The 24,615-nt window shown below is 48.3% G+C and overlaps 1 protein-coding gene across 2 annotated transcripts in view; it reads left to right on the top strand.

Moving 5' to 3' along the window:
- Agpat4 (1-acylglycerol-3-phosphate O-acyltransferase 4) overlaps positions 1-24,615 on the top strand; it is a 96,898-nt gene that overhangs the window by 67,295 nt on the left and 4,988 nt on the right. For both annotated transcript variants that reach the window (XM_036169276.1, XM_036169275.1), the window contains exons 3-6: positions 9,398-9,567; positions 20,466-20,627; positions 20,837-20,990; positions 23,089-23,191. In XM_036169276.1, coding sequence (XP_036025169.1) covers positions 9,398-9,567; positions 20,466-20,627; positions 20,837-20,990; positions 23,089-23,191 — 589 coding nt within the window. The remainder of the gene's footprint in view (positions 1-9,397; positions 9,568-20,465; positions 20,628-20,836; positions 20,991-23,088; positions 23,192-24,615) is intronic.

The following is a 24,615-nucleotide window of genomic DNA, read 5'->3' as shown; positions in this document are numbered from 1 at the left end:
ATGGGAGAGATGGCTCAGAGGTTAGGAGTATTTACTGTTCTTTCAGAGGATCTGGGTTTGAGTCTCAGAACCCACCTGATGGCTCACAACTCTCTGGAATTGCAGTTCCAGGGCATCTGGTGCCCTCTTCCGGCCTCCACAGGCTCCAGGCATACACATGGTGCACAACATACAGGCAGACAAAACACTCATACACGTAATTTTTTTAAATTCAAAGGTGATTTTTTTTTTTTAATTTGGGGGACACAGCCTCAGTCTGTAGTCTAGACTGACTTTAAATTCATGGCAATCCTCCTGCTTCATCCTTCTAAGTACTGGGATTACAGGTGTGAGCCACCATACTCAGAAAAATTGGTAATTTCTGATGTTGTTTTTAGAATATTTCTTAAAGGCTTTAGGACTGAACCATTTTTAGTTTTTATTGTTGTTGTTTTGTTTTATCTAATACAAGCCCAGATTGCCTTCATACTTGTTATCCACATGCCTGAGAACTGAGGTACAGGTGTACACTATGGCCCCTTAGCTGGTTTTAAAAAAATTTGAAGGATATCTTGTAGTCTAGGCTTACCCTGAACTTAGTATATAGCAAGGAGAAACTTTGAACTTTTTAGCCTCCTATCTCCATCTCCCAGTTTCTGAGATTACAAGCACGCCCTATGTATGGCTCCTTAGTTACCTTTTGACGTGACCCTGGACCTTGGTCACATCTCTTTCCGAATGCCTTAGCTACAGCCAGGTTGTTTTTCTTTCAGGGCAAAGGAATTCAGTGTGCTCCCAGGAACAGTCTTAGCCAAGGACACACAGTGGTACTGTGCCTCGCCTGTGCTGTAAGGAGCCAGTGGAAGTGTGTGACGGGATTCAAGTGGCAGTAGGTTGTGAGGACCCAGTGATGTTGGAGACAGAGAGACTATAGAAAGCCATCAAGAGACAGAACCACATTGAGGATGGAGGATGTCTTAGGGCTTCTGTTGCTGTCAAAAGACATCATGACCACAGCAACATTTTTTTTTTTTTTTTTGGTTTTTCGAGACAGGGTTTCTCTGAGTAGCTTTGCACCTTTCCTGGGACTCACTTGCTAGCCCAGGCTGGCCTCGAACTCACAGAGATCTGCCTGGCTCTGCCTCCCAAGTGCTGGGATTAAAGGTATGCACCACCACCACCTGGCCCAACCACAGCAACTCTTATAAGGAAAACATTTAATCAGGGTGGCTTACAGTTTCAGAGGTTTATTCCATTATCATGATGGGACATGGCAGCATGTAGGCAGATTTAGTGCTAGAGAAGGAGCTGAGAGTTCTACATCTTGATTTGAAGGCAACAGGAAGTAAACTGAGACTGGGCATAATTTCAGCATAGGAAACTTCAAGGCCCACCCCCACAGTGACACACTTCCTCCAAAAAGGCCACACCCACTCTAACAAAGCCACACCTCCTCATAGTGCTGCTCCCAATGAGCTATGGGGCCAATTACATTCAAACCACCACAGAATGGAAAGAGGGCAGCAGATACAGGAGAGGTGTGGGCAGGGCCAGGATGATGAGCAGTGGGTCCCAAGAGCAGATGTCTCTAGAGTTGGCCATAAGTTAACTAGGGCAGAGAGATGTCACATGACTGCTTGTAGAACAATGCAGGGGAGAACAGGGTGGTGCATGGAGTTTCCTGTGTATAGCAGGGTTCGGGAAAGTAAGTCCCTCCCAGAGTCTGCTTCTCAGTGTTTTAGACTAGGAATTGCTTTCTTTTTGGACAAAGGGCTCGTGGGGCCCAGATTGACCTTGAGTTTCTGATCCTCCTGCCTCCCCACACATGTTTTTCATGGTCCTGGGGACTAAACCCAGGACTTCTTTCATTGTGCCTTAGGCAAAGAATAACTGTGTTACTTATGCAGCTGACAGACTTAGAATTTGGTGCCATTTTAACCTTCCCATAACTGGCTTCTGCTGAGCAATCTTATGAGATACTGAGGTTTGGAGACTGTAGGGCAGTGAAGGCATTTCTCAGCAGAACTACTGAGTTGAGTGGAGTTTTTACTCTGGCGGATGGGAATGTGTTTGTCCTGGGGGCCAATCCACTGTTAAATTCCAACCACATTCTAGAGGGAGCTTGGAATCCCGGCCATGGGAGCCGGGTGCACTTAGCCTTTCTTGTGACTGGGGAGATGTGGACAAGAGTGGCTGAGGTGGGGTCCTGTGTCAATGGAGCACTCAGAGTTTTGCTTAGGCCTCCATCCTCGACATCGAGCAGGGCTGTGGCTCTCCATCTTCCCATAGATGTGCCTGTTTCTTAAGTCAGTATCTTAGCCTTGTGAGGGAACCATTTGTGTCCGTCCCTCTTCCCCACCCCTGCACCTGACTATCCGTCCACCGCTCCCACACCCACGCTATTCCTTGCTCTTTCCTGTTAACTTTGATTAGAGCATCCTGCCCATCCCATGTGCCCATTTTTTCCTACTGCTGTAATGAAATACCTGAAGTTAGAAACTCATAAAGGAAAGGTTTACTGAGCCCACATTTCTAAAGCTTCAAGATCGTTGTGCTGGTATCAGTTTCGTGCTGGTGGGGACCTCCTGACCATGGCGTCTCAAGAGTAAGAGAAAGATCCTGTGGCCACATAGAAAGTTGGGTGTGACTGGAAGGGAAGGTGGTGAGCATCAGGGTCTGGATGTCCCGAGAGCATGAAGCACCAGGTCTCGCCCTTCTTTTGAATACACCACTTAAGCCTTTGACCAGCACTGCCAGGCAAGCGGGGGTCATCACTCAAAGACACATCCCCAGCAGAACTGCGCACATCTGTAGACATAGGCCAAGAGAGAACGGCATTTTAATCATTCATTTCAGCTCATTTTAATATGCACATAATTACATAGGTGACTATATGTCATTGACGACATAGTAAGTATGTGTAATTATATTTTATAAGGTCCTTTTATAATTTAACTTTTAACTGATGATAATTTAGGTTAGAAATGAAATCTCTCCTCCTCAAAAGCCTCCAAAATATAAGGCTCATCTGGAAAGATCCTGGTGTAGGACTATGACATTGACTCCCAGTGTTAAAGACACACAGGTGCCCCCCCAGCCCGAACAGCAGCCCTACATTACATACAACCACACCACCACCCCGGGGCCGGTCCACAAATTCCACACTAGCTCCAAGCCCTGCCCAAACCTGAAATCAAAACACAAATTCAGTTAGTGGGACCTGAGCAAACAGAAAGGCTTCTGATGAGGCCTGGCTGTGCACCCAGAAAGGCTGTCCTGTGTGGCGCCGGACAGTGGGGCAGGAGCGAGGATGGTGCCTCCATGTGTCTTGGTACTGCAATGGAGAGTCTGCGATCTCTCTTCCAAGATGGAGCACCACCCGCAGGCGTTATGTGGAATCACAGGTCCCTCACGCTCTTTGCAGGCCCCAGACACCTCCAGAGGGTTGAAGTGAGGACTCCTCACCATCTTCTGTACCCCAGTACCCTGCCCCTCGTCTTTCCATGTTTCACTTTCACCTTCTCAGCCAAGCCTGACGCCCCTCTCGCAGGATCCCCAGAGGCCCGTATTTCCAAGGAACTTCATTTGAATCTCAGGCCTCAGAGACAACAGGCCCTCCTGACAGTGAGTGGCTTTACTTACTAGGCACTTCCTCTTATTGTATTTTTAATATGTTTAGTTAACTCAGCAATGCATAATTTTTTTCTCATGGCCTTTTTTCTACATTCCTGTGTCACCAAAAGCAGAGTAGTGTTTGTGACATTTCCAGCCCTATCCTGGGATCTCTGGAGTATCTACTTTTCCCACTCAGGTGCCTGGACCATCAGGTGGAACTGAGGCATGATGCCTGGTGACTAAAAAGGTGGCTATTGGGAGGAGGCCCGTGAGGAAGTGGGCCCTGGCACAGTGTGTGATGGGGTTTCCCACTCTGAAATTTCCCACTCAACCTCTCTGTTGAGTCATTTTCCATGACCCTGAGCATCTCAAGACTCAGTGTGTCTTGATATATCAAGCATTTATGACAGGGTGATGTTGTCCCCAAAGGGACAGAAAATGGTCAAAAGAGGAAAGATAAAAATCTTTTGGGACTGGAGAGATGGCTCGGTGGTTAAGAGCACTGACTACTCTTCCAGAGGACCTGGGTTCAGTTCCCAGCAACCACCTGGCAACTAACAACTGTAACTCCAAGACCTGACACCCTCATACAGACATGCATGCAGGCAAAACACCAATGTTCATAAAATAAAATAAAAAAAAATCTAAGTTTCCAAAAAAAAGGAAAAATCTTGCTTTTAGTGTCAGTGTAAATACACAGCTCTGTCTCAAATATATGTATAGTTTATATATGTTTATAGTATACACACACACACACAGAGTTTATTCTGGAGTCAAAGATGAATGACTGTAGCCTGGGAACCCAGATTTAGGTCACTCCATATACCATGCTCCCCTACAGTGATGATTTCACGGAAAAAATTTAAAGGTAGATTTATTCTATATATAATATATACAAACAAATATATATGTATGTACATCTGTGTATGTGTGTGTATGTGAAGGGGGGTGTTTTGCTTGCATGTATGAATGTGTACTATGTACATGCCTAGTGCCTGCAGAGGCCAGAAGAGGGCATCAGATCCCCAGGAACTGTAGTTATAAATGGTTGTGAGCTGCCATGTGGGTGCTGGGAATTGATCCTAGGTCCTCTGGAAGAGCAGCCAGTGCTCTTCACCACTGAGCTATCTCTCCAACCCTTGTGTGAAACTTATATAACAGAACAAGGAAAAGTGTAGACTAAGATACTTTAAAATGCATTGGTAGAAACATAAGGTGGGCAGGATACAGCAATGTGAGAAAACTACTATAGGCTTCTGGTGCTATCAGATGACATTCTGAGCCTTGGGGTTAGTGAAGGCCAGGGGTCTGTTTTTATATTCCCAAAGGATTTTTTTTTTTTTTGAGCTAAGGATCGAACCCAGGACCTTGTGCTTGTTAGACAAGCACTCTACTACTGAGCTAAATCCCCAACCCGGCCCAAAGGATTTTAATTGATACACACTGATGAGGGCAGTACATGATTAGCAAAAGGAGTTAAAGATGGGCCAAGGTCATTTGGCTCTGGACCTGCAACATTCCAACTCGCTATAATCTCTGAAGTTTTTATGAATCAGTCAGTCTTGTAGAATGCTGAAAGAGACCTGGCTACCTTGGAATGGACATAGGGGCCACATGCTTTCCTGCAGCCTGTTTCTTTTGTGTTCACTACATGGCCATCAGTAAGAGCGAGATCCCCAAGGCAGCAGGCGATGCTAATGCCATGAGGACCGTCAGCAGATGCTAACCAACCTTCGGGGTGTGTATTTCCACCTTTATGTTGTAGAGAATTTGAGCACAGGTTTGCTCAAGGTCAAGGTGCGTCCCCTCCCTGCTGGTCCTGCTCTTACCCTGCCTCCTCTTATACACAGTCATGGCTTTTAGGTGTTCAGCATCTCAGGTTCACTCTGGGCACCTCCTGGGTTCAGCCTTGGTATACCCACATCTTCCAGGTCATCGTGTCTTCTAGGCCATCATCTCCCCTCTCTGCCACTCAACATCCTCATTTACAAAATTACTCTTCTAGGATGTCACGTGTGCCTCCCTTCCCTCCGTCCGCTTTTCCTTGTGTCTTCTTTTCCCTCCCTATAATTTCTTTAAGCTGAAAGGCACAAGAGCAAACATAAAACCAAACCCATAAGGCAGGCAAGACATCTGCAGCCAGGGCTGAAAGGTTTCATCTTTCAACTAACCCCTAAAAGCAGTAGTTGAGGATTTTTCCCAGTGACATCACTTCCTGTAAACACTCCCCTTTCTAGTTTTAGCATCCAAGGACCACTCCAGGAGTTTGAAGAATGCATAGCGCCGGGAATCAGGGCCAGGCTGGACACCGGGTGCAGCTGTTCTAAGCTGGCACTCCTCTGTTCCAGGGAACAGCCTAGGGAAAGCTGATGTGGGCAGCATTGGGCAGACTGACACAGGAGAAATGAGAGGATGTGAGAGCTGCAGCTGATGGCTAAGCGACCCCCCCCCAACGCTTCCTTGTCCCTCCTGCTCAGTGTGCACCTTCCCCTACTCTCTGAGTTCACAAGTGCCAGCCTTCCTGTGATGATTATTCCAAATTTAGGAGAAAGTGGCTTGTGGACAGAAGTTGGGGCCTGAAAACAAGGCCTGCAAGTCGGGGCCTCCTGTGCCTTGTTTTCCAGTAATCTGGGAGAACTCCCAAGGATAGAGGTACTGTTACAGGTGGCCGCCTGGGCTACATGTGTGTCCAGATGCTTCGGCCCCCTCCAGAGCTTATGCTTGTAGCCAGGGAGGCTCACGCTTCCTGGAGGCTCTTGATAGGGATCACCAGGCTGCATGCAGCCTTGGTCACGTCATCCACTGGGCTGCTGCAGAGCACAGTACATTCTTGTCCTGGGGCAATGTTATGATGGAGTGATCCAGGCCACAGAATCCAGAGGGTTCTCGGGGGGATTGGACAGGGAAGGACAGTATCCAAGAGGAGGAACAAAGAGGGAGATGGAACCCAGGTTCCTGCACGGATGATGGAAGAATTCTTTCCTTGACAACAATCCAAGTCCTAGTCAGGAGACACAACCCTGGGAGCCCCACTATCTCAAGTTTAGTCCTGTCTCAGAGGCAGCCAACTGAAGTGATGTTGAAAGGCTTGTCATCATCATTTCGGCCTATCTGGGGTACCAGCATGAGCCATAGGGATTAAATAGGAAGAACTGGGGCAAGAGCCTGTGGTCTGCATAATTAACAACCTCGATCAGACTGTGGTCTTGGCTCAGCATCTCAGCTGGTTCTGCATCTCAGGTGGACCTGGAGAGGGAGGCCCCATTCCATGGGACAATCCCATTCCCATGAAATGAGTGTTCCTGCTTGGGGTCAGGGAGTGATCTATAAAGCTCTGTGCTCCTAGAATCCAAGGTGGCTGCAGGGTTAAACACCAGCTAGAGACTTCCAGGTACTTTGGAAGTGGGTGCTGTGCAGGATACTGTGAACCGTGATTGTGACCTGTCAGTCTTATCCATCTCTTCATGCTTGACGGGATGAGATAGTTGATGCCCCATTGTATTTAGACAGATACCCCTTCAGTGATGGGCAGGCCTACCTGCAGAGTCAAGCAGGTCTGTCTCAATAATTTAAGACAAGGCAGACATGGAATGAAGGCTCCGGCACCAGGCTTTTATCCCACTTTTAGTTGCCATCTGAGACAGAGTTTTCCAGCAAGAGCAGTTTCTAAGTGCTGGAAGTATCAAGAAATTCCGCATCTAGTTTCCTCAAATGGGATTTATTGGAAGGACGGTGGATGACTCACACAAAATGTCTAGCCAGAAGGTCTCAGAAGAGCCAGCCCTGAGGATTTGAAGAAGGTGAAGTAAGATGGCCTCTCACCTGTGTGTGACCCACCTGACATTGTTCCATGCCTGACTCCTGTTTCCAGAATGGACTAACTGGCTCCAATGAGGCACAGGCCCCACCCACATGTAGGGCTCCATCCTACCCACAAGCCTATGGGAACGTGTCAGTGGCTCCTGTGTCTACAGTTACGGCAGAGTCAGGCTTTTGGCCTATGTAAATAGGACAAAGGCCCAGAGAGACTAAATATCAACAGTCCAGGGGACTTGGTGGCTGTTGGTGTCATTTGAAATGCCAGACTCACAGATTGAGCAGGGGAGAAATGTCTGAGAAATGTCATTTCAGTAGAGCCAGTCCCTGGGAATGACCTGAGGTGACAAGGGGGTTCTCTATGTCACGGTATGTCTGTTTAGTCTTCTCTCTACCTTTTCTGTTAGTGGACTTGAGGACAGCAAGTCCCCACTCAGGTAACTCAGCCTCAGGGCATGGGGGCATGCCTTTGGCAATGATCAAAGGTATATCGTGGAGGTCAGCAGGATCGGTGACATTCTCTTTACCTGACAGCCCCTGACACTTCCCAGGTGGCCTTCCTAAGAGGGAACCGGAATAATTCTGACTACCAGCAAATTTTACAAGACCCCCCTGAAGCATGCACACCTCAAAGACAAAGACATGGCTGAGCCATGGTGTAAGCAGAGGCAGAGCTTTTTGTTCCATCTGCCCTGATCCCAAATACCCAGCAGCCACTTCCCAAATTACCACACAGAGGATTATATTAATTATAATGGCTGATGGCTTATTACTAACTAGCTTTTACATTTAAATTAATCCATTTCTATTAATCTATTTATTGCCACGTGGTCTGTGGCTTACCAGTCCTCTGGTATCTTGTTCCTTGGGCAGCTTCCTGACTCCGCCCTTCTTCATCCCAGTTCTCAGTTTGATTGTACTGCCTAACCTTATCTTGCCTTGCCATAGGCCAAAGTAGCTTTATTATCAACCAATTGGAGTAACACACATTCACAGCATTCAGAAGGACCATCCCACAGCACCATGGGGTTAGCTTATGGAAAGTCCACAGTGTCACTGCTTAGAAACTAGAATATGGGGCCTTCTAGATGGTTCTAGTATTCATATTCAGCCTCCAATCTGGAAGAGAAAGGTGTTTCCAGGGCAATCGAGGTCAGACCCACTTGTCTTTATGTGCATATAGGGCGTGGGAGCCCTCTACACAATGTGCCCCACTAAGCAGTATAAACAAGGGTGCAACCTTCATAGAGAATTCATATAGCACACACCCACCTGCCAACACCTCTCACTCTAAAGGTTCACTTCAAGGGGCTGTGTTGTCATTTAAGTTCAACTCTGTGTCTAGAGTGTCCACCATACAATCTTTTCCTGAGACCACCAGCCTCAGAAAACTGGCCACCTAGAATAAAGGCATCACCCAAGAGCACAGATTGTCACCTGAAAGCAAGTCTTAATTTTCATAAGGCCCTCCAAAGAATATGGTAATAATTTTGTCAAGCCTACAGCATGACAACTCTGAGTCATTGAAATGGAGAAACTTGTGTTTTCCTCCACCATGGTTGCTGGTCATTTTTGATGCCAATATGTGTCATCAGTGGGAGAGAAGGAGTTGGGTCCATAGTGTTCTTTGATGGAGTTTAGAAGCCTATCAGCCAGTCATTTTCCAGAACATACATCATTTCATGCTGTTAGCACCAAGACATGGATGTGGGTAGATCCAGACTCTGATATTATTTCTCCCAAGTTACTTCATCAACAGGTATAAAGGACTGGCCACCTGGAAGTTTCCTCTCCTTTCCTGAAGACGGTTGCCCGGTCTTGCTTATTTATAAGCTCTGAACCCCTCTCAACATCTGGGGTCCTAGCTGAAATGCTTTGCAACATTAGCCTTAGCAGTAGCTTTGTCTTAGAGCATGGCCCAAGAAAAGCAGACCCAGGACCCCAGGACAGCAAAGTAAATACGTGTGTGTCCTCTGGTTTGTTGTAGAACTGGTGATGCTTCTGGAGTGGTGGTCAGGCACGGAATGCACCATCTACACCGACCCGAGGTCCTCCCCCTACTACGGAAAAGAGAACGCCATCGTGGTTCTCAACCACAAGTTTGAGATTGACTTTCTCTGCGGCTGGAGCCTGGCTGAGCGCCTTGGGATCCTGGGGGTAAGTGGGCTGTGATGACTTTTCCCGTCATTGCTTTTCTCCGAGTCTGCCACGCAACTTACCGTTTGTTCTCAGTCACTCAGAACTTCTAGAACCTGCAGGCTTTGTTGTTGTTGTTGTTTTTATTTAGGGGGCAGGAGTGAGATAGGATCCTGCCATGGAGCCCAGGCTATTCTAGGATCCCAAAGGGTCGGGATTAGATGTATGAGCTAACATGCCCAGCTTTGGCAAGGCGTTTTTACTTTTCGTTTTATTGTGGTCATGATTATTGGTTTTTATAGTATGAGATGCTCTCAAAAGCTGCTTGTCTTTGGTTATTGTTCTCCTTGCTGTGACAAACTGCCAGGCTAGAGCAACTGGAGGAGGTCAAGGCTGGTTTGGGCCGGTCTATGGGCAGAGTCCACTCTGGTGGAAAGGCTGGCAGCAAGAGCTAAAGGCATCCGGTCAGTTGCGTTTCCTCTGCCGTCAAGAAGCCAAACGATGATGAATGTGAGCTTAGCTTGTTTGATCAGCTTTCACCTCTAATTCATCCTGGGACCCTGGGCCTTGGAATGTTACTACCCACAGTAACGGTGGGTCATTCTACCTCAGTTAATCTAATTTGGGTAATGACTCACAGGTGTGCCCGGAAGCATGTCTCATTGGTGCTGGTTCATTGAGAACCAGCCAACTTGACAGTATTAACCATCGTGATGCATGGACTTCTTGCTTAGAATTGGGATTAACATCTCATGAGCCATAGCAGGATGGACCCAACTGTATCTCACACCACTTAAGTTTTACTGTTAATTAATTAATTTTTTAATCCTTATAGAAACATTGATGAGTGGATATACAACACTGTTCCCCCCCCAAAAAATAATTATAATTAGCGAGAGTTTCTGCAGTCTGCTCCAGGCCCCCTCAGCTGTAATGGGATTTGGACTGGAGCTTGTCAAGTTTGGCCCAAATTCTTAGTCTTAATTGCTTAGCTCACAGGCAGATTTTGAATTGCTCCAGGCTTAAGAATGTTGAGTCTCTGAGTGGCAAAGTTTCAAGAGCAGAATTTGGAATTATTCCTAAAGTCTCTTTCCCTCAAATTACTTCTTGCAAGCAGCCTCTTCTTTTTCTGACTGGGTCCCATCAGTTGGCTTTTGTCATCTTTGACACACAGAGCCTGTACTGCATTCATGACTCAACGTCACTGACAGCCTTCAGATAGTCCAATGGAAACAAGTGTGTCTGGGCCCCAGGGTGGAAACGGCCTCAGAAGTTTGCATGAGAACTCGGAGGTGAAGTTTTGCGTTTGTAATGATGGCCCACAGATAGACAGGGGGCCTGCTCATGTCACACTTGGTTTTGGTAGCACATGTACACAATATGTTGTGTTTAGAATACTGTGTTGTGACCACGGAGTATGGGAGGGCCCAGAGTGTGCAAAGCACATTTGCATTTGTGTTCGAATATGTTTTCTGAACAAAAATGAAAATTCTAGTATAGAGGTTCCCCCTTGGTCCATGGGGGACATGTTCCAAGGCATCCCAAGAGTGCCTGACTCTGTGGGTAATATCAGATCATGGATGTGCTGTGTGCTGTTTTTGTGTTCCGACCTAAGAGTCTAACTTGTAAATAAGTACAGTGAGAGGTGAATAGTAACTAAAATAGAGGAATTATAGTCATGATCTACAGTAATCTGTTTAAGTATTTAAACTTTCTATGTAGCTTTGGAATGTTCCATTTAGTATCTCCTGACCACATTGCCCCTGGGTGACTCAAACCATGGATGAGGTAGGAAGCTACCATGTTCCTGACATCCTGTGCTTGGAAGGCAGTTAGTGATCTCCTGGATGTTCCAGGTGGCTTTGGTGGCCTTTCTGTTCTGAATATGATGGATTTTCCATAGGTCAAGAATCTCTGTGGTAGGGGGCTCTGAGGCCCTATCAGCTTCCTGTTCTACCTGGGGAGCAATGTGACCCTGATCCCCATGGCTTTATGCAGGCCATTCAAACCATTTCTCATCCTTACACACTGTGGTGGACTGAATAAGAATGCCCCCTACAGGCTCACAGACTTGAATGCTTGGTCACCAGGGAGTGGAGTTAGGAGGTGTGGCCTTGTTGGAGGAAGTGTGTCACTGGGGGAAGGCTTTGGGGTTTCAAATGCTCAAGCCAGACCCAGTGTCTGTCATACTGTCTGCTGCCTGCTGATCTGGATATAGAACTCTCAGCTACCTCTCCAGCACCAACCATGTCTGTTTGTGCACTGCCGTGCTTCCTGCCATGATGACAATGACCCAAACCTCTGAATGTAAGCCAGCCCCATTGAAATGTGTTCCTTTATAAGAGTTGTCGTGGTCACGGTGTCTCTTCACAGCAACGATGACTAAGACACTCAGTTCTCCTCATTTCCGAGTCAGCACCGGAGCCCCAGTGGCTGCTCAATTTGCAAGGAAGCAATCGGCGAGTCTGATTCCAAAGCTTTAGAGATTTGAAACCACAGGCTGACTGCTGGCAGGGCCAGCTTTGTGGCTACACGCAGCACTCCTTAGGAGGAGCAGGAGTCATTGGTACCTTTAAGGGGTCGGGGATGGGGCCACAGGAAAGGGACACTGAAGTTCAGGGAAGCTCACACATTTCCAGGGAGAAGAATGTGGCCAAGAGTCCACAGCCAGGAGGAAGCAGGCAACATACATGGAGTAGTGAGGCAGAAAGGGGCTCGGGGACAGAGGGGTGACCCCAGGTCAATCCGGGGATCCGTGAGAAGAGCGTGGAACTGTAACTAGAGAGGACACCCAGGGCTGGAGAAAGTCCTCAACTCCAGAGAAGGAGCTGGGAATTGGAAGGCATACTAGGGCCAGACCTTTATGGAGCAGAGACTCCATCTCAGCAATCTAGGGATTTCCCTAAAGGCTTTGAGCCCTGGGAAGGCTTTCCAGCTCTGAGCACTGCGTAAGATATGGATGTACCCAAAGCAGAACATCGCCCTTCCTGCTGGCCAAGGATTTCAGTTCTACATTGATATGTTAAGTGAATAGTAGACTCAGAGATTTTTTTTTTCATTTTTATTATATTTATTACATAATGGGTGTGAACATTCCCACTGGTAGGGGTGGCTAGAGTTTAGGAATTGGGGTGACCCCAGCAATGGGTCCAGCAAGCAGGTGCCAAACCTTAAACCAGAGCAGGGTGACAACATATTCTGCAGCCTGGGAGCCAGGTTTCCCCTGCTCTGTCCCCTGTCCCCCACTCTAATGTCCTCTAAAGAGCTGAGGGAGAGGAGGCGAATCACTGGTCAGTTTTCTCCAGAGAAGCAGGCAGTGCCGTTGCTTCTGGATTGCAAGGCTTTGGGAGAAGAGGAGGGAGAGAGAAGGTGGGGGAGGGGAGGAGAAAGAAGAGGAAAGGAAGATGGGGGGGCACTTTCACAGGTAGTTGCTGCTGGACTGTGACCTGCCATGAGCGGAGGCAACTTAGCCGTCCCTCAGAGGTGCTGGATGAGGTGCCTGCCCTCTTCCAGAGTGACCCATAATTCCTACTGCTTTGAAAGGACATTGGGAAGTGTCTGGCTAAATTGATTGACTCACCAGACTCCTTTGTCTTCAATGACCTTTAAAACAACACCACCACCTTATCCATCTTTCTTCCTCTCCTTGTATAACATGGTATTGAACCTTCTAGAGTTTGGGTTCGTTTATTTTAAGAGGGATTGAGGGATAGAGTGATGGAGGGAGATGGCAGATGATTAGATAGATAGATAGATAGATAGATTGATAGATAGATAGATGATAGATAGATAGATAGATAGATAGATAGATAGATAATCATATCAATCCTGACTGGCATTTTTTAAAATCATCATCTGGAATAGCTCAATAGGAAATGAGTTTAAAATAATGTAATTTACAGAAATTATTGACATTGAATATGAAGGACAAGTGATAAGGTTTTCTTTAAAAACAGGTTTGACCTTGTTAAAACACTGAGCCCCGACCTGGGTGGCCAAGGCCAGCCCAGCACCCTGCCCTGGAGACTCAGGCTAGGGCTGGCCCATCATTGCTTGATGGGGTCATTCCCAAAGGCCATGATGAAGTTTCTCAGGCACCTGCTGACCTTTTTTTCTTGGAGCCAAGTGTGACCTGGGGATAGCCACCATTCGCTCAGTGAACTAAAGCTTCTGGTCCTATTTGCTTATCTTTTTGCCTGAGTGAAGCATGATGTGTCAAGGTCAAGATTGTAAAATCTCAGGACAGTGCCAGGCTTGGAACTCCATTAATGATGTGCTACCCTGCTGCTGTTACCAGTACTCATCTGCCACCCACGCTGTGGCATGCGGGCTAACTCTGAGGCTAGCTGGGAGATTTTGCTTCAGCTCCTTAATGAAGTTGTATGTCTTAGTCATCTGCGACAGCGTGTGGTCTCCGAAGTGAGCAGATGAACGCACAGGCATGGAGACCATTGACTTGCCTGCATTGTGGGAAGGGCAGGCACCAGCCAGCTGGCCTTCCAGAAGAGAGACAACAAGGCTGTGGTCACGTGACTGCAGGAGTGATGGTCTCATCTGAAAGTTTGGCATGTACTGGCTAACCTCCAAGCTTAGCCATAGGCATATTGTCCATGCCTCAATCCCTACCACATGGGCCTGATGGAGGGTTTCCCTGCACAGGGTAGCCAGCCCCTTCTCATAGGGTATGCAATGCCGAAGAGAGCCGGAGCAAGCTCCCAGGGCAGAAGTCACAGCATTGTGTGATGGAGCCCTGTATCAGATTCCACTGTTAGGAGTGAACCCGGAGCCCAGCCCACACCCAAGGAAACCTCTAGGTGGTGGGACCATCTCCAAGGCCACCCACCACGCCATGATATTTTCTTTGAGACCCTCGCTCACTTCCTTCTCTTGATAAATACCAGTCAGGTGATGTAAGGCAGCCTGGTCTGAAAACTGGTGAGAATTTGTTGCATTTCTCTGTACAGAGAACAAAAGAAGAGACATTTTTCCCCTTCCTTCCTTCCTTCCTTCCTTCCTTCCTTCCTTCCTTCCTTCCTTCCTCCCTTCCTCCCTCCCTCCCTCTCTCCCTTCTTCCCTCTTGTGTAGACTGTCCTAGAACTCCATCTGTAGACCAGACTTGGCCTTGAATTTCCATAGATCTTACCTGACTCTGCCTCCAAAGTGCTGACGTTAAAGGGGTGAGCCACCACTGCCCAACGTGTTACTTCTTTTTTAAAAAAAAAATTTCATACAATATATTTTGATCATGTTGTTCTCTCCCAACTCCTTCCCACCTCCCTACCCACACAATTTTATGTTTTCATCCTGATACACAAACACATGAAACCAAGACAAAGAACTAGCAAGGCAAACACTAAAGAGAACAAAAAGCCCACCAAAACCAACATGGAGTTCATTTTGTGTTGGCCCACTCCTCCTGGGCATGGGGCCTGCCCTGGAGCTTGGTGGCTATACCCTGTGACTCTCCATTGTCAAAAACTGACTTCCCTTTTTCAGTAGGGATCAATTGCAAATAGCTTCCTGTTAGGGGGTGGGAACTCAGATCCACTTCCCCTCTCAGTTCTGGGGCCCTGTCTGGCTTGAACAGGTATAAGCCACTGTGGGCTGTGGCTGTTAACCCTTCGTGTGCCAAGGAGAGTGGCAGGACAGCTACCTGTGGGGAAAAACTGAACTGTTTTAAGGAGTCCTGCATTTGGATGGTTAGGAGCCTCCTGGGGACTTTCAGAGGGAGCCTGGAAGGACAGGTATAACTCTAGGAAAGGACAAGAGGTCTAGGTAAAGGGACCCACAAGGGAAGCCACAAGAGTGGGTGCTTGAAAAGAGAGATTATAAATGGTATACCCGCTTGGTGAGTGGTATCCAGGCACCATGGTAGCCTGGGTGTGACATCTAAGCTTCCTCACCAGAGCAGGGCTAAGTGTGCACATTAGCCCTCACCCCTACCCCATCCTCCAACTCCAGCACTCAAATCATCATGGGGTGGGTGACCTGGGTCTGGATGTTAGTGATGCTGTTTGAGCTGAGCACCCAATCCTGCCTCTTGCTCCTATGGGCTGGTACTCCTGAGAGTTATGCTCTTCCAGCACAGCCCCTCCCATCCCCTCCTCTATTGGTTCAGGATTCTCCTCCCTCTTAGCTAATTATCATCCTGGGCTTGAGATTGTCCCCTTTTCTGATGGTGGGCTCAGTCATGAAGCAGACTTGGCCCGCAGCTTCCCAGCTTTCTGAGCTCTGAGACTGCACACCAGCAGCCAGCTAGGGGAGAGGAGCCTAGCACCTCCTGCCTGTCTTTGACTCTCTGAAGTGCTCTGAGGGCACCTCATATTGAAAATGGACCTAATAATTTCTTTTTTACATCTCAGCCAAGATGAATTGGCACCCTACTGCAGATTTTGGCAGGCTGAGTGGACAGATGTGCCATTTTAGCCGATCATTTACTGAGCCAGGAGTTGGGGGAGGGGGGTAAGAGGAACCTGGTGTGGTGCAGATAAGGAACCCACGTAAATAAATGGTACTTACAAGGTGACCACGTGAATCCTGGGTAGAGGAGAGTCCCCGGCAGCTCCCAGAAGCACAGCCTCCTTGAATGCTCTCCTGAGCGGGCCCTAAAGGGTAGTCCTAAGCTAGGCATGGCAGCGCCCCTTCCCTTACAGAACCGACTCTTCTGGCAAGCCAGTCAAGTTCGCCTGTGCTAGCCAGGAGTGAACGGAGCAGAGCTAGAATGCCGGACAGTAGGGCTGGCCATAGCCACCTCCCTCTGCTGCAAACACACCCAGCCAGCGACATCTGCTCTGAACAGCTCTGCTCCTCACTAATTACCCCCACACCCCTATCTGTTCCTGCCCAGGGCCCTGCACACCTGCCCCTGGAACTCTTTCAACTGGCCACACCACCCCACACCTGTCAGAGCAAGGCGTCCCTTTGTCTCCGCTCTGTAAGGAGTCCTGTGTGTGTCCGCTTGTTTGTTTCTCCTGTTTTGTACTACACCTCTGTCCTCACTCTTTGTTAGGACTCCTGCTTATCTTCCCAGATATTCTAGCCTAAGGACATCCTGGACGCATCCTCGCATCCTCGTTAGCCTTTCAGAACAGTGAGGGGGTGGGGTGACGAGGGGTCGGGGTGGTGGGGCTGGTGAGAACCTTGCACAGGAACTCCTGTTGTTTTTTTGTTCAGGCCAGGCTGGATCCACAGAAGGTCTCAGCAAACTTCTCAGCCACCACACCCCCCCTCCCCTCCCCGCTACCCTTTGCACACCTGTCAAATCTAGAAAAGTCTAGGGCTTGCCAAGGGGAGGGAAGTGGCTGGGTTGAGGGGAATTCTATTCAGAGCTGAAGGACCTTGCACCCTGGGCTTGATTTTGATAAATGATGCATGGTTATTTTCCAGCCGGAGAGAGACAATTCTTAGAGAGTGCTTTTGTTTCGCATTTGGCCAGTGCGTCTCCCCCGTGGCTGTGACTAATCGTGGAACAGGGTTCATTTTGTCTGCAGACTCTCTTGGGACTTTCTGGTAGGAAGCTCTCCACAGCATTTTCCCGTGTGTGAGGCCTTGGGAAGCCAGAGCAGGGCCAGCACCGCAAGCAAGCTGTACCACATAACAGTCTCTCACTTTTGATACCCACTGCCACACCCAGGTCATCATTTCGAGCCCTGCCCTCATCTCCTTCATCACACCAGAGTTTCCTTGTGCATTTGCTCTCACAAATGGGCAGCAGTCTCCACTGTGCTACTGCTGTTTGCCCACCTCAAGGTCACAGACAGTCCTATCCACCTTTGTGCCTGGCCTTAAAGGGGTCCCTGCTAGATAACATTTGCGTGGATTGGTTGGTTTGAAGTTAACGATTCCGGGAGATAAACTCTCATGTCACCCCTGAGCGCCAAGGCTGAGCAGGTAATTGGCTTCCTCATCCTCTGTTGTGATCAGGCCAGGCCTGACCCAGTGGCAAGCCCCCATCAGACTTGGGTGTTTGCTACTTGTCTCCAGGTTGTATGCAAGGAACATGCTAGAAGTATGGCTTTTGACCTGCTTGCTTTTAACAAACATCTCACCGATTTCAAAATGTCACTGAAGTGAACTCATTTATTTGTTTTTCATTTTTTAAAAATTGATAGAAACTTTCAGAACAAAGTGATGAGTGACAGGCTCATGATCAATGGCACCACTAAACTTCAGTAACTAAAAAGTTTTAATTGCATCTATTTATTTTGTGTGGAGTATGTGCGGGGGTGGGGGTGGGGAATGTGTAGGTGTGTGAGGCGGTCAGAGGGCAGTACTGGGTTCTGCCCTCTCCTTTCCTGTGGGTCTGGGAGCTCTAATTCAGACCACCAAACACCTTTTCCTGCTGAGCCATCATCTTGCCAGCTCTATTTTTATATATTTAGCAGAAATGACCAACTTTGGCTAGACCCAAAGGACTAACTGATTTAACCTTCAGGAATGGTTTTGTGTTTGGAAGCTAGTACGGTATCAATGTAAATATCATCTTGACCAGGAGCCATCCTGCAGAATGACCTTGGTCCTGATCAGGTTTCTGCCAGACCCTGGGAGTTTTCGGTTAGGGGGGACAGGAGACAGTGCTGGGCACAAGTCCTAACCTGCACCAAGTTAGGTTGCAAACTGGTCAGGTACTAGTTTGCATCTTTCACTGGGCAGGCTGCCGTCTTGGACCTAGAAGGGGTCTTATTTGAAGTCTTGTAGTGAAGTGAGTTAAAAGCCAACAAATTTGAGGGTTAAGTTGCCCCAGTTCCAGTGCTGTTAAAAGCAGCTCTTTCTATGGCCATCTGGTCACATGCTATGCCATCTTAGTTGGAGATGCTAAACCCTGGCTCATAGAACGGCTGTTTTCTCTGAGAGATGGGTGATGTCCTCCCTGGCGGGGTGGGGCACCCATGGTAATGAAATTCTCCTCCCTTATGACTCAGTAACACCCTCCCTCCACCGCCAGAAAATTTCCAATTGTAGAATGTACTGTGACCTAAAAACTGGCCAAGGTAGACACTTGGGCACCTGGTGGTTGTGGATTACCCTATATACATGTTAGGTTTTCCTATTCATATTTATGTCTTACTTTCATAATAGTTTCCAGTCATCAATTACCTTGTGAGAGATGTTAGCATAGCACCTCCTCCCCCTCCCCCCTCCCCCTCCCCCCTCACCTATCCATCTCCTACTTAGTGTAACACGAGGATTTTATATGGAATGAATATTAGCTGCTGTAAATTAAGGGTTGACCAATTTGATCTGTAACTGGCCAGCCAGAGAGTGAGCATGTTCAGCTCCACGGACCGCGGCATAGTCTCGATGACGTCTATGCAGCCCCATTGTGGCAGCTGTATTGCTGTTCCATTCAGGTGATGCTAGCTAGCCCTTGTGCCAGTAAAGCTGCATGGACCCCAGCGGGCAGAGGGGAGGAGTGGCCTTGGTGTGCAGACTGACCTCTCCTACTGTATGCTGTCTGATGTGTAGTATATGCTTCTACTGTGGGACAGTAAAGTGGCTCTTGGTGATGTAGAACCCCTAGATCCCACCACCCACCAGGGCAGCCTCCTCCACTAGCTACCAAAAGCCAAATGCTAACACACACTTGAGTTTCTTAGGAGAACCACAAACAGGAAGTGCGTCTGAGAAGACAGCTGTGAGTGGCTGGATGAAACTGACCACCTAGCCAGCCCAGTAGCTGCCATGTTAGAGCCAGGAGCATCCCTGTGGGCGGCAGCATGGGCCATCCTGTCATTCCTAGACACTGCCACATGTAATTTTTGCAAAATACAGTACATTGAATCGTAAAAATAGTTTTAACTTCCAGAAAGATGAGCTTAATTAGTCCGTGGAGGCTTTTGCTTTGGTGCCATTGGTTTATATCACAGAAACTTTTAAGTTGGGAGGGGAAGGAAACAGAAGGTGAGGGCCAGTGGTAATGTCCCTCCCTGTCATAGGCAGGACCTAGAGGGAACTCTGGGGTCTGAAGTCTATAGTAGGGACACAGGGCAATGGGCTCCCAGAGAGAAGTGTGACCCCCCAAAGACAGTTTGGTTTCCAGTGAGTAGGATCTTGTCAAGAGTCCATCAGGTTGCTCCCCTTCTGAGAATGCCAAGTCAGTCGGGGCTGAGAAGAAAAGCTGTGTAGATGTAGATGATTCCTCTTCAGAAGCCTGCCTCAGGGCCCCAAAGCAGGGTAGAAATGCTGGCAGTATGAAGATGCTGAGGAGATGAGGAGACAGAGTGGAGGGACGGTGTGAAGCATCTGCTCCCCCTCAAACAAGGTATAAAACAAGGGCTGGTGTATGAAGTTGTCCTCTGGCCTCCACATATGTACCATGGCACATGTACCAGCATTCATACACATGAATGCGAATGAGCGCGCGCGCGCGCACACACACACACACACACACACACACACACACACAGAGGGAGCAGGGAACAGGCAGGCAGGCATGTGATCCAGGTTGACTTCTTAGCCTCCCCGTTCCCTCATGCCAGATATGGGGCCCCTCAAACTCTGGTGACTTCCACTGCCGAGGAGTTTGTCTTGCCTAAAGAACTCAGTGGCTTTGCTGATAGGTTGATCTGTGGGATGGCATAATACAGACTTGCCAGACCGAGCTTCAGGATGGGCTTGGTGAGCACAATAGATGTCAATAACCTAGGAGAGCTCTGGTCCATGAGCGCATCCTCAAGTCTCTATATCCTCAGCTGATTAGTGGCACTTTCACAGACCCCTGATCATGGAGCAGTCCACCCCTGAGTGATGAGTATGATCTTAACCTCAGGTCAATGCAGTGGGAAGGATTCCAAGTGCCAAGTCTTTGGTTTATACCCTTTGGTATATAACTGGTCCCTCCTTACCCCTAAGATCTCCAGCAGCCATAAAGTAACTTCTGTCTCCTTCACAGACACCCTGATGTTCTTCCTCTATTTCAGAACTCCAAAGTCTTGGCCAAGAAAGAACTGGCTTATGTCCCAATCATTGGCTGGATGTGGTACTTCGTGGAAATGATCTTCTGCACACGCAACTGGGAAAAGGATCGGCAGACAGTGGCCAAGAGCCTACTGCACCTCCGGGACTACCCAGAGAACTATCTGGTATGTAGGCACAGGAGCAGTGTGCTGTCTGGCTCCTGTGGCCACCACACTTCAGGAACATGGGTGGACACAGAACTGAGTGTGACCTGAAATTGTGTATAACGTGAGGACTTTAGAACCGACCTGGTTCAAGTGTGATTATGAACCTCTTTGGGACTGTGGCCTCTGGTTGACCTTGGGGCTATGTGACCATATCCTTTGCTTTCCAGTTCCTGATTCACTGTGAGGGCACACGGTTCACAGAGAAGAAACACCAAATCAGCATGCAGGTGGCTCAAGCCAAGGGGCTGCCCAGCCTCAAGCACCATCTCCTGCCACGCACCAAGGGCTTTGCTATCACTGTGAAGTGCTTGAGAGATGTAGGTAAGGATGACAGCGAAATGGGGGTCTTTGAGGCTAGGTGGAACTTGGGACATGGGGGCAGTTGCAATTCTAGCTGGGCTCCTTAGATTTCTGCATCCCAGTGAGTGCTTCCCTCTGCTGGTCAGTAGTGTCACTGCATGGTAAATGAAGAAAGTCTGGGTCCCTGGAGGGCCCCTGTGCTGGCCTGATCTCAGAGCTGCAGGGTCTGTGAGGCATTTCTTGCTTGTCTATTGCTATCAACCACCTGCAGATGATCTGACCTGTACACTATGGCAGCTCAAGCCCCTATAGAGAGACACAGAAGAAAGCAGAGGTAACTTGCCCCTGGAGTCCTGCTTTGATTTCCCCATTTCTTTTTTAAACCCTCATCTTCAAAACAAAACATGTTTTCTTGTTCCCCTACATAACATCTTTCTCTCACATCTGTACTGCCTGGTCCTTGGGCTCCAAAAGAAGCTAGACAGCATACTTGGGCTGGATAGGACTTGACACATCTTTAAGTCTAACAGCACCACAGCACTGGGCAGGCCTTCCTAGAACTTCATGTGCCAGGCTTTGCCCTGCAGGCAGTGGTGGGCAAAGCTGTTGCCAGAAGTGGATTCCAGGTCCCATATACCACACTTCCATAGCCTGGTCTTCACCTCTTCTTGTGAGGGAGACTTCCTTAGTTAGCCCCATGTCAAGGATTTAGCCAGGTTACCAAGGTCATAATCAGGTTAAATATCTTCTGGCCTAGTGCCCACCTTAGGCAGGTTGGGTCCTTCAGGGCACTGCCTCTAGGCATTCCTGCAAGTCAGCAGGGGGACTTCTCCCATCAGCAAAGACAGTGGACCTGCAGAACTGGGTCAGACATCAGAAAAATGGATGGTGATTTTGATCACCTTTGAATCCTTGTTCTTCATATTCCCAAGTGGTCCAGGTACCATTTAGGGTCCCTGTGATCCCCCAACAGTAACTGCATATATGGAAAGCTGTCAGCTCAGGGTCATGATCATATCATGAGTATAGCGTGTTGGGTCTGCAGCTATGACCGACTTCTGTCACCTCCGCTGCTGTGTGATGGCAGCAACAGTGAAGCCACTCTCCAGGAGAACACCTGGAAGACTGACTGAGGTGTCTGAGCCAACCAACCGCCCCCTGCTGGGAAGAAGTGGTCATGGGCGCCACACCCATCCACACTGTCAGACTCCTCCACTTCCTCAGCTGCCTTGTGCGTGAGGAGGCGGCCATCTGTTTCCGCCATGGTTTTCCATTTTAGCCATTTGCTCCTTTGTCATTCATTGCCCATTCTTTGACCCAATAAGCATGTCTTGAGCCTGAGCCGGGTCCCAGGGGATGGCACAACAAGCCTGGATGAAATGTGGAGTATGCTGACAGGCTAGCTTACCATCCGGGATGTCGATGTCATAGCCCGGCTTTGCGCCTGCTTCATGGGAGGTGGGGGGCGGGCACACAAAAATGTTCACAGAAAAGGCCACACTGGGGCTGGAGAGATGGATGAGTGCTTACTGCTCTTGCAGAAGGCTGGAATTTGGTTCCCATCACTGTGTCCTGGTGGCTCACAACTGCCTATAAATCCAACAGCAGGGGATCTGTCACCCTCTTCTGGCCTCATGGGCATGTAGACCCACACATATGCATCCACCTAGTTTAAACAAATCTTTTGTAAGTTTTACATTTAAAAAAATGAAGGATGGTTATAGTTCTGTAACAGACAGCCTTAGGTGAGTCTAGCTCATCTTCTACCAACCATATTTGTTCAGATATCTCCATTTGCTAGCCACGAGAGGCACTGCCTACTAGAAAGTCCTGTCACTGTCAACCTAGATCTGAGAGACATTGCTGCTCTAATGCCCACGGGACCACAGGCGTGACTGTTTGTAGGATTAGTGTGCAGTTGGCTTTCTGGTTACAGAAGATGACACATGTCCAATGTAGAGCAAGTGAACAATCTAGGAAAACCCAAGGAAGAGCTCTCTAGTCGCATGCGTTGTTGGTGGAGGGGTTACGGCGTGCTTATGTCTTCCAGTGTGTGTGACTACCAAGCAGAACCAGCCTCACCTGCTATATACTGCCTTGTGTTTGTCTTGCCTTATAGTCCCAGCTGTATATGACTGTACACTCAATTTCAGAAACAATGAAAACCCAACACTGCTGGGCATCTTAAATGGAAAGAAATATCATGCCGACTGCTACGTTAGGTAAGTTGGTCCTGTTTCCCTCCTAGAAAAGGGAGAGCTTGTTTCTCAGTACTAACTCACTAAATGCCGCTTTCCAGAAGCACCTGGCTAGCATCTCGCTGGAAAGTCACCTTCCCATTCAACTCCTGTCCAGTCTTTTATTTATATATGAACTCAGGAGGCGCACCCTACTGCTAAGACCACTGTGGGAAGCATGCCTCCCCTCTCAGCTCCTTTCTGATCTGCTCACCTGCTCACTCCTCTCAGAGCGCAGGGTAGACAGACAGAAGACCAATGTTACACAATGCACCTAACTCCTGATCTCCAGAATGTCACCAAGATTAGTGGAATCACAAAGGGAAGATGTAGCAGACGGGAAGCCACATGGAAGTTTGTTCAGTAAACCAGTGACTTATGCACTACAATCTAGTCTGAGTTGGGTCAGGTGGCACTGGTCTGATACTGTGGCCATCCTTGAAGGGTAGCCAAAAGCCCCTGAAATGTCCACACACAAGTAGACAAATGGTACAGAGCTTTCTGGGTAAAGACTCTTCAGATGCCAGATCATAGCACATGATGGAAACCCAGCGGCTAAGCCCTCTGCCACATCACTCAAGTCATTGAAGTCCACAAATGCTTTCCTATGTCAGCCCCCTGGAAATGCTTCCAGCTTTCCTCCAAAACAGAGAAGCACCATCCTTTTCTAACAACACTGGCACAGGCTTTCATGGCAGACACAAAGGCACCACTGTGTCACCCGGGAAGACCCCCAACGGCCTCCCCGCAAGAGACAGAGCCGGCTCTTCCTCTCTGGAGTTCCTTTGACACTTGGCCAAAGCTCCGCTCAGCTGGACCCTGGTAGGGTGCAAGACTGACCCCCCAGTGGGATTTTTTAGTAACTGCAGCTCTTTGGAGCATGTGTGGGAACTGGAGTAGACAACCACCTGTGTCCCTTTCAAGTTCATTTACCAAAGCCAGCAAGTGTTCATGGCCACGTGTTATCCAGCATACCTGTAACGTGCAGTAACCCACGTAAGGCAACTGGAACAGTTTTCAGTATATGCTACAATCCATATAAAGCATTACCACATCTAGGGCACTGCCATCCGGTATGTTATTAAAAAGTATAAAACTGATGAGCTCCCACCATCTGAGCAGAGAAATGCTTTGCAAGGCATTGCTAGCCTTTTTTCCTGAGACATTTAATGATCATCTTTGCAGTCAGAGATCACAAAAGGCGAGAAGTATCGATTTCATGGAAACACAGGCAAGGACCCAAAAGGTCAAGGGACGTGTTTCCTGAGGAGCTGGTAGGGATCTTAATAACAGGATGAATTTGCCAGTGGAGAACACTGACCCACAAGGAAGCCTATGGTGCTTAGCCTAACCGTGGTGGCTGACTGCTGACAAGATGCAACCCCAGATTCTCTTCTGAACCCCTATGA

The sequence above is a fragment of the Onychomys torridus genome, chromosome 19 (assembly GCF_903995425.1).
Source record: "Onychomys torridus chromosome 19, mOncTor1.1, whole genome shotgun sequence".
NCBI lineage: Eukaryota > Metazoa > Chordata > Mammalia > Rodentia > Cricetidae > Onychomys > Onychomys torridus.
This window is presented reverse-complemented; position numbering and strand designations above follow the sequence as displayed.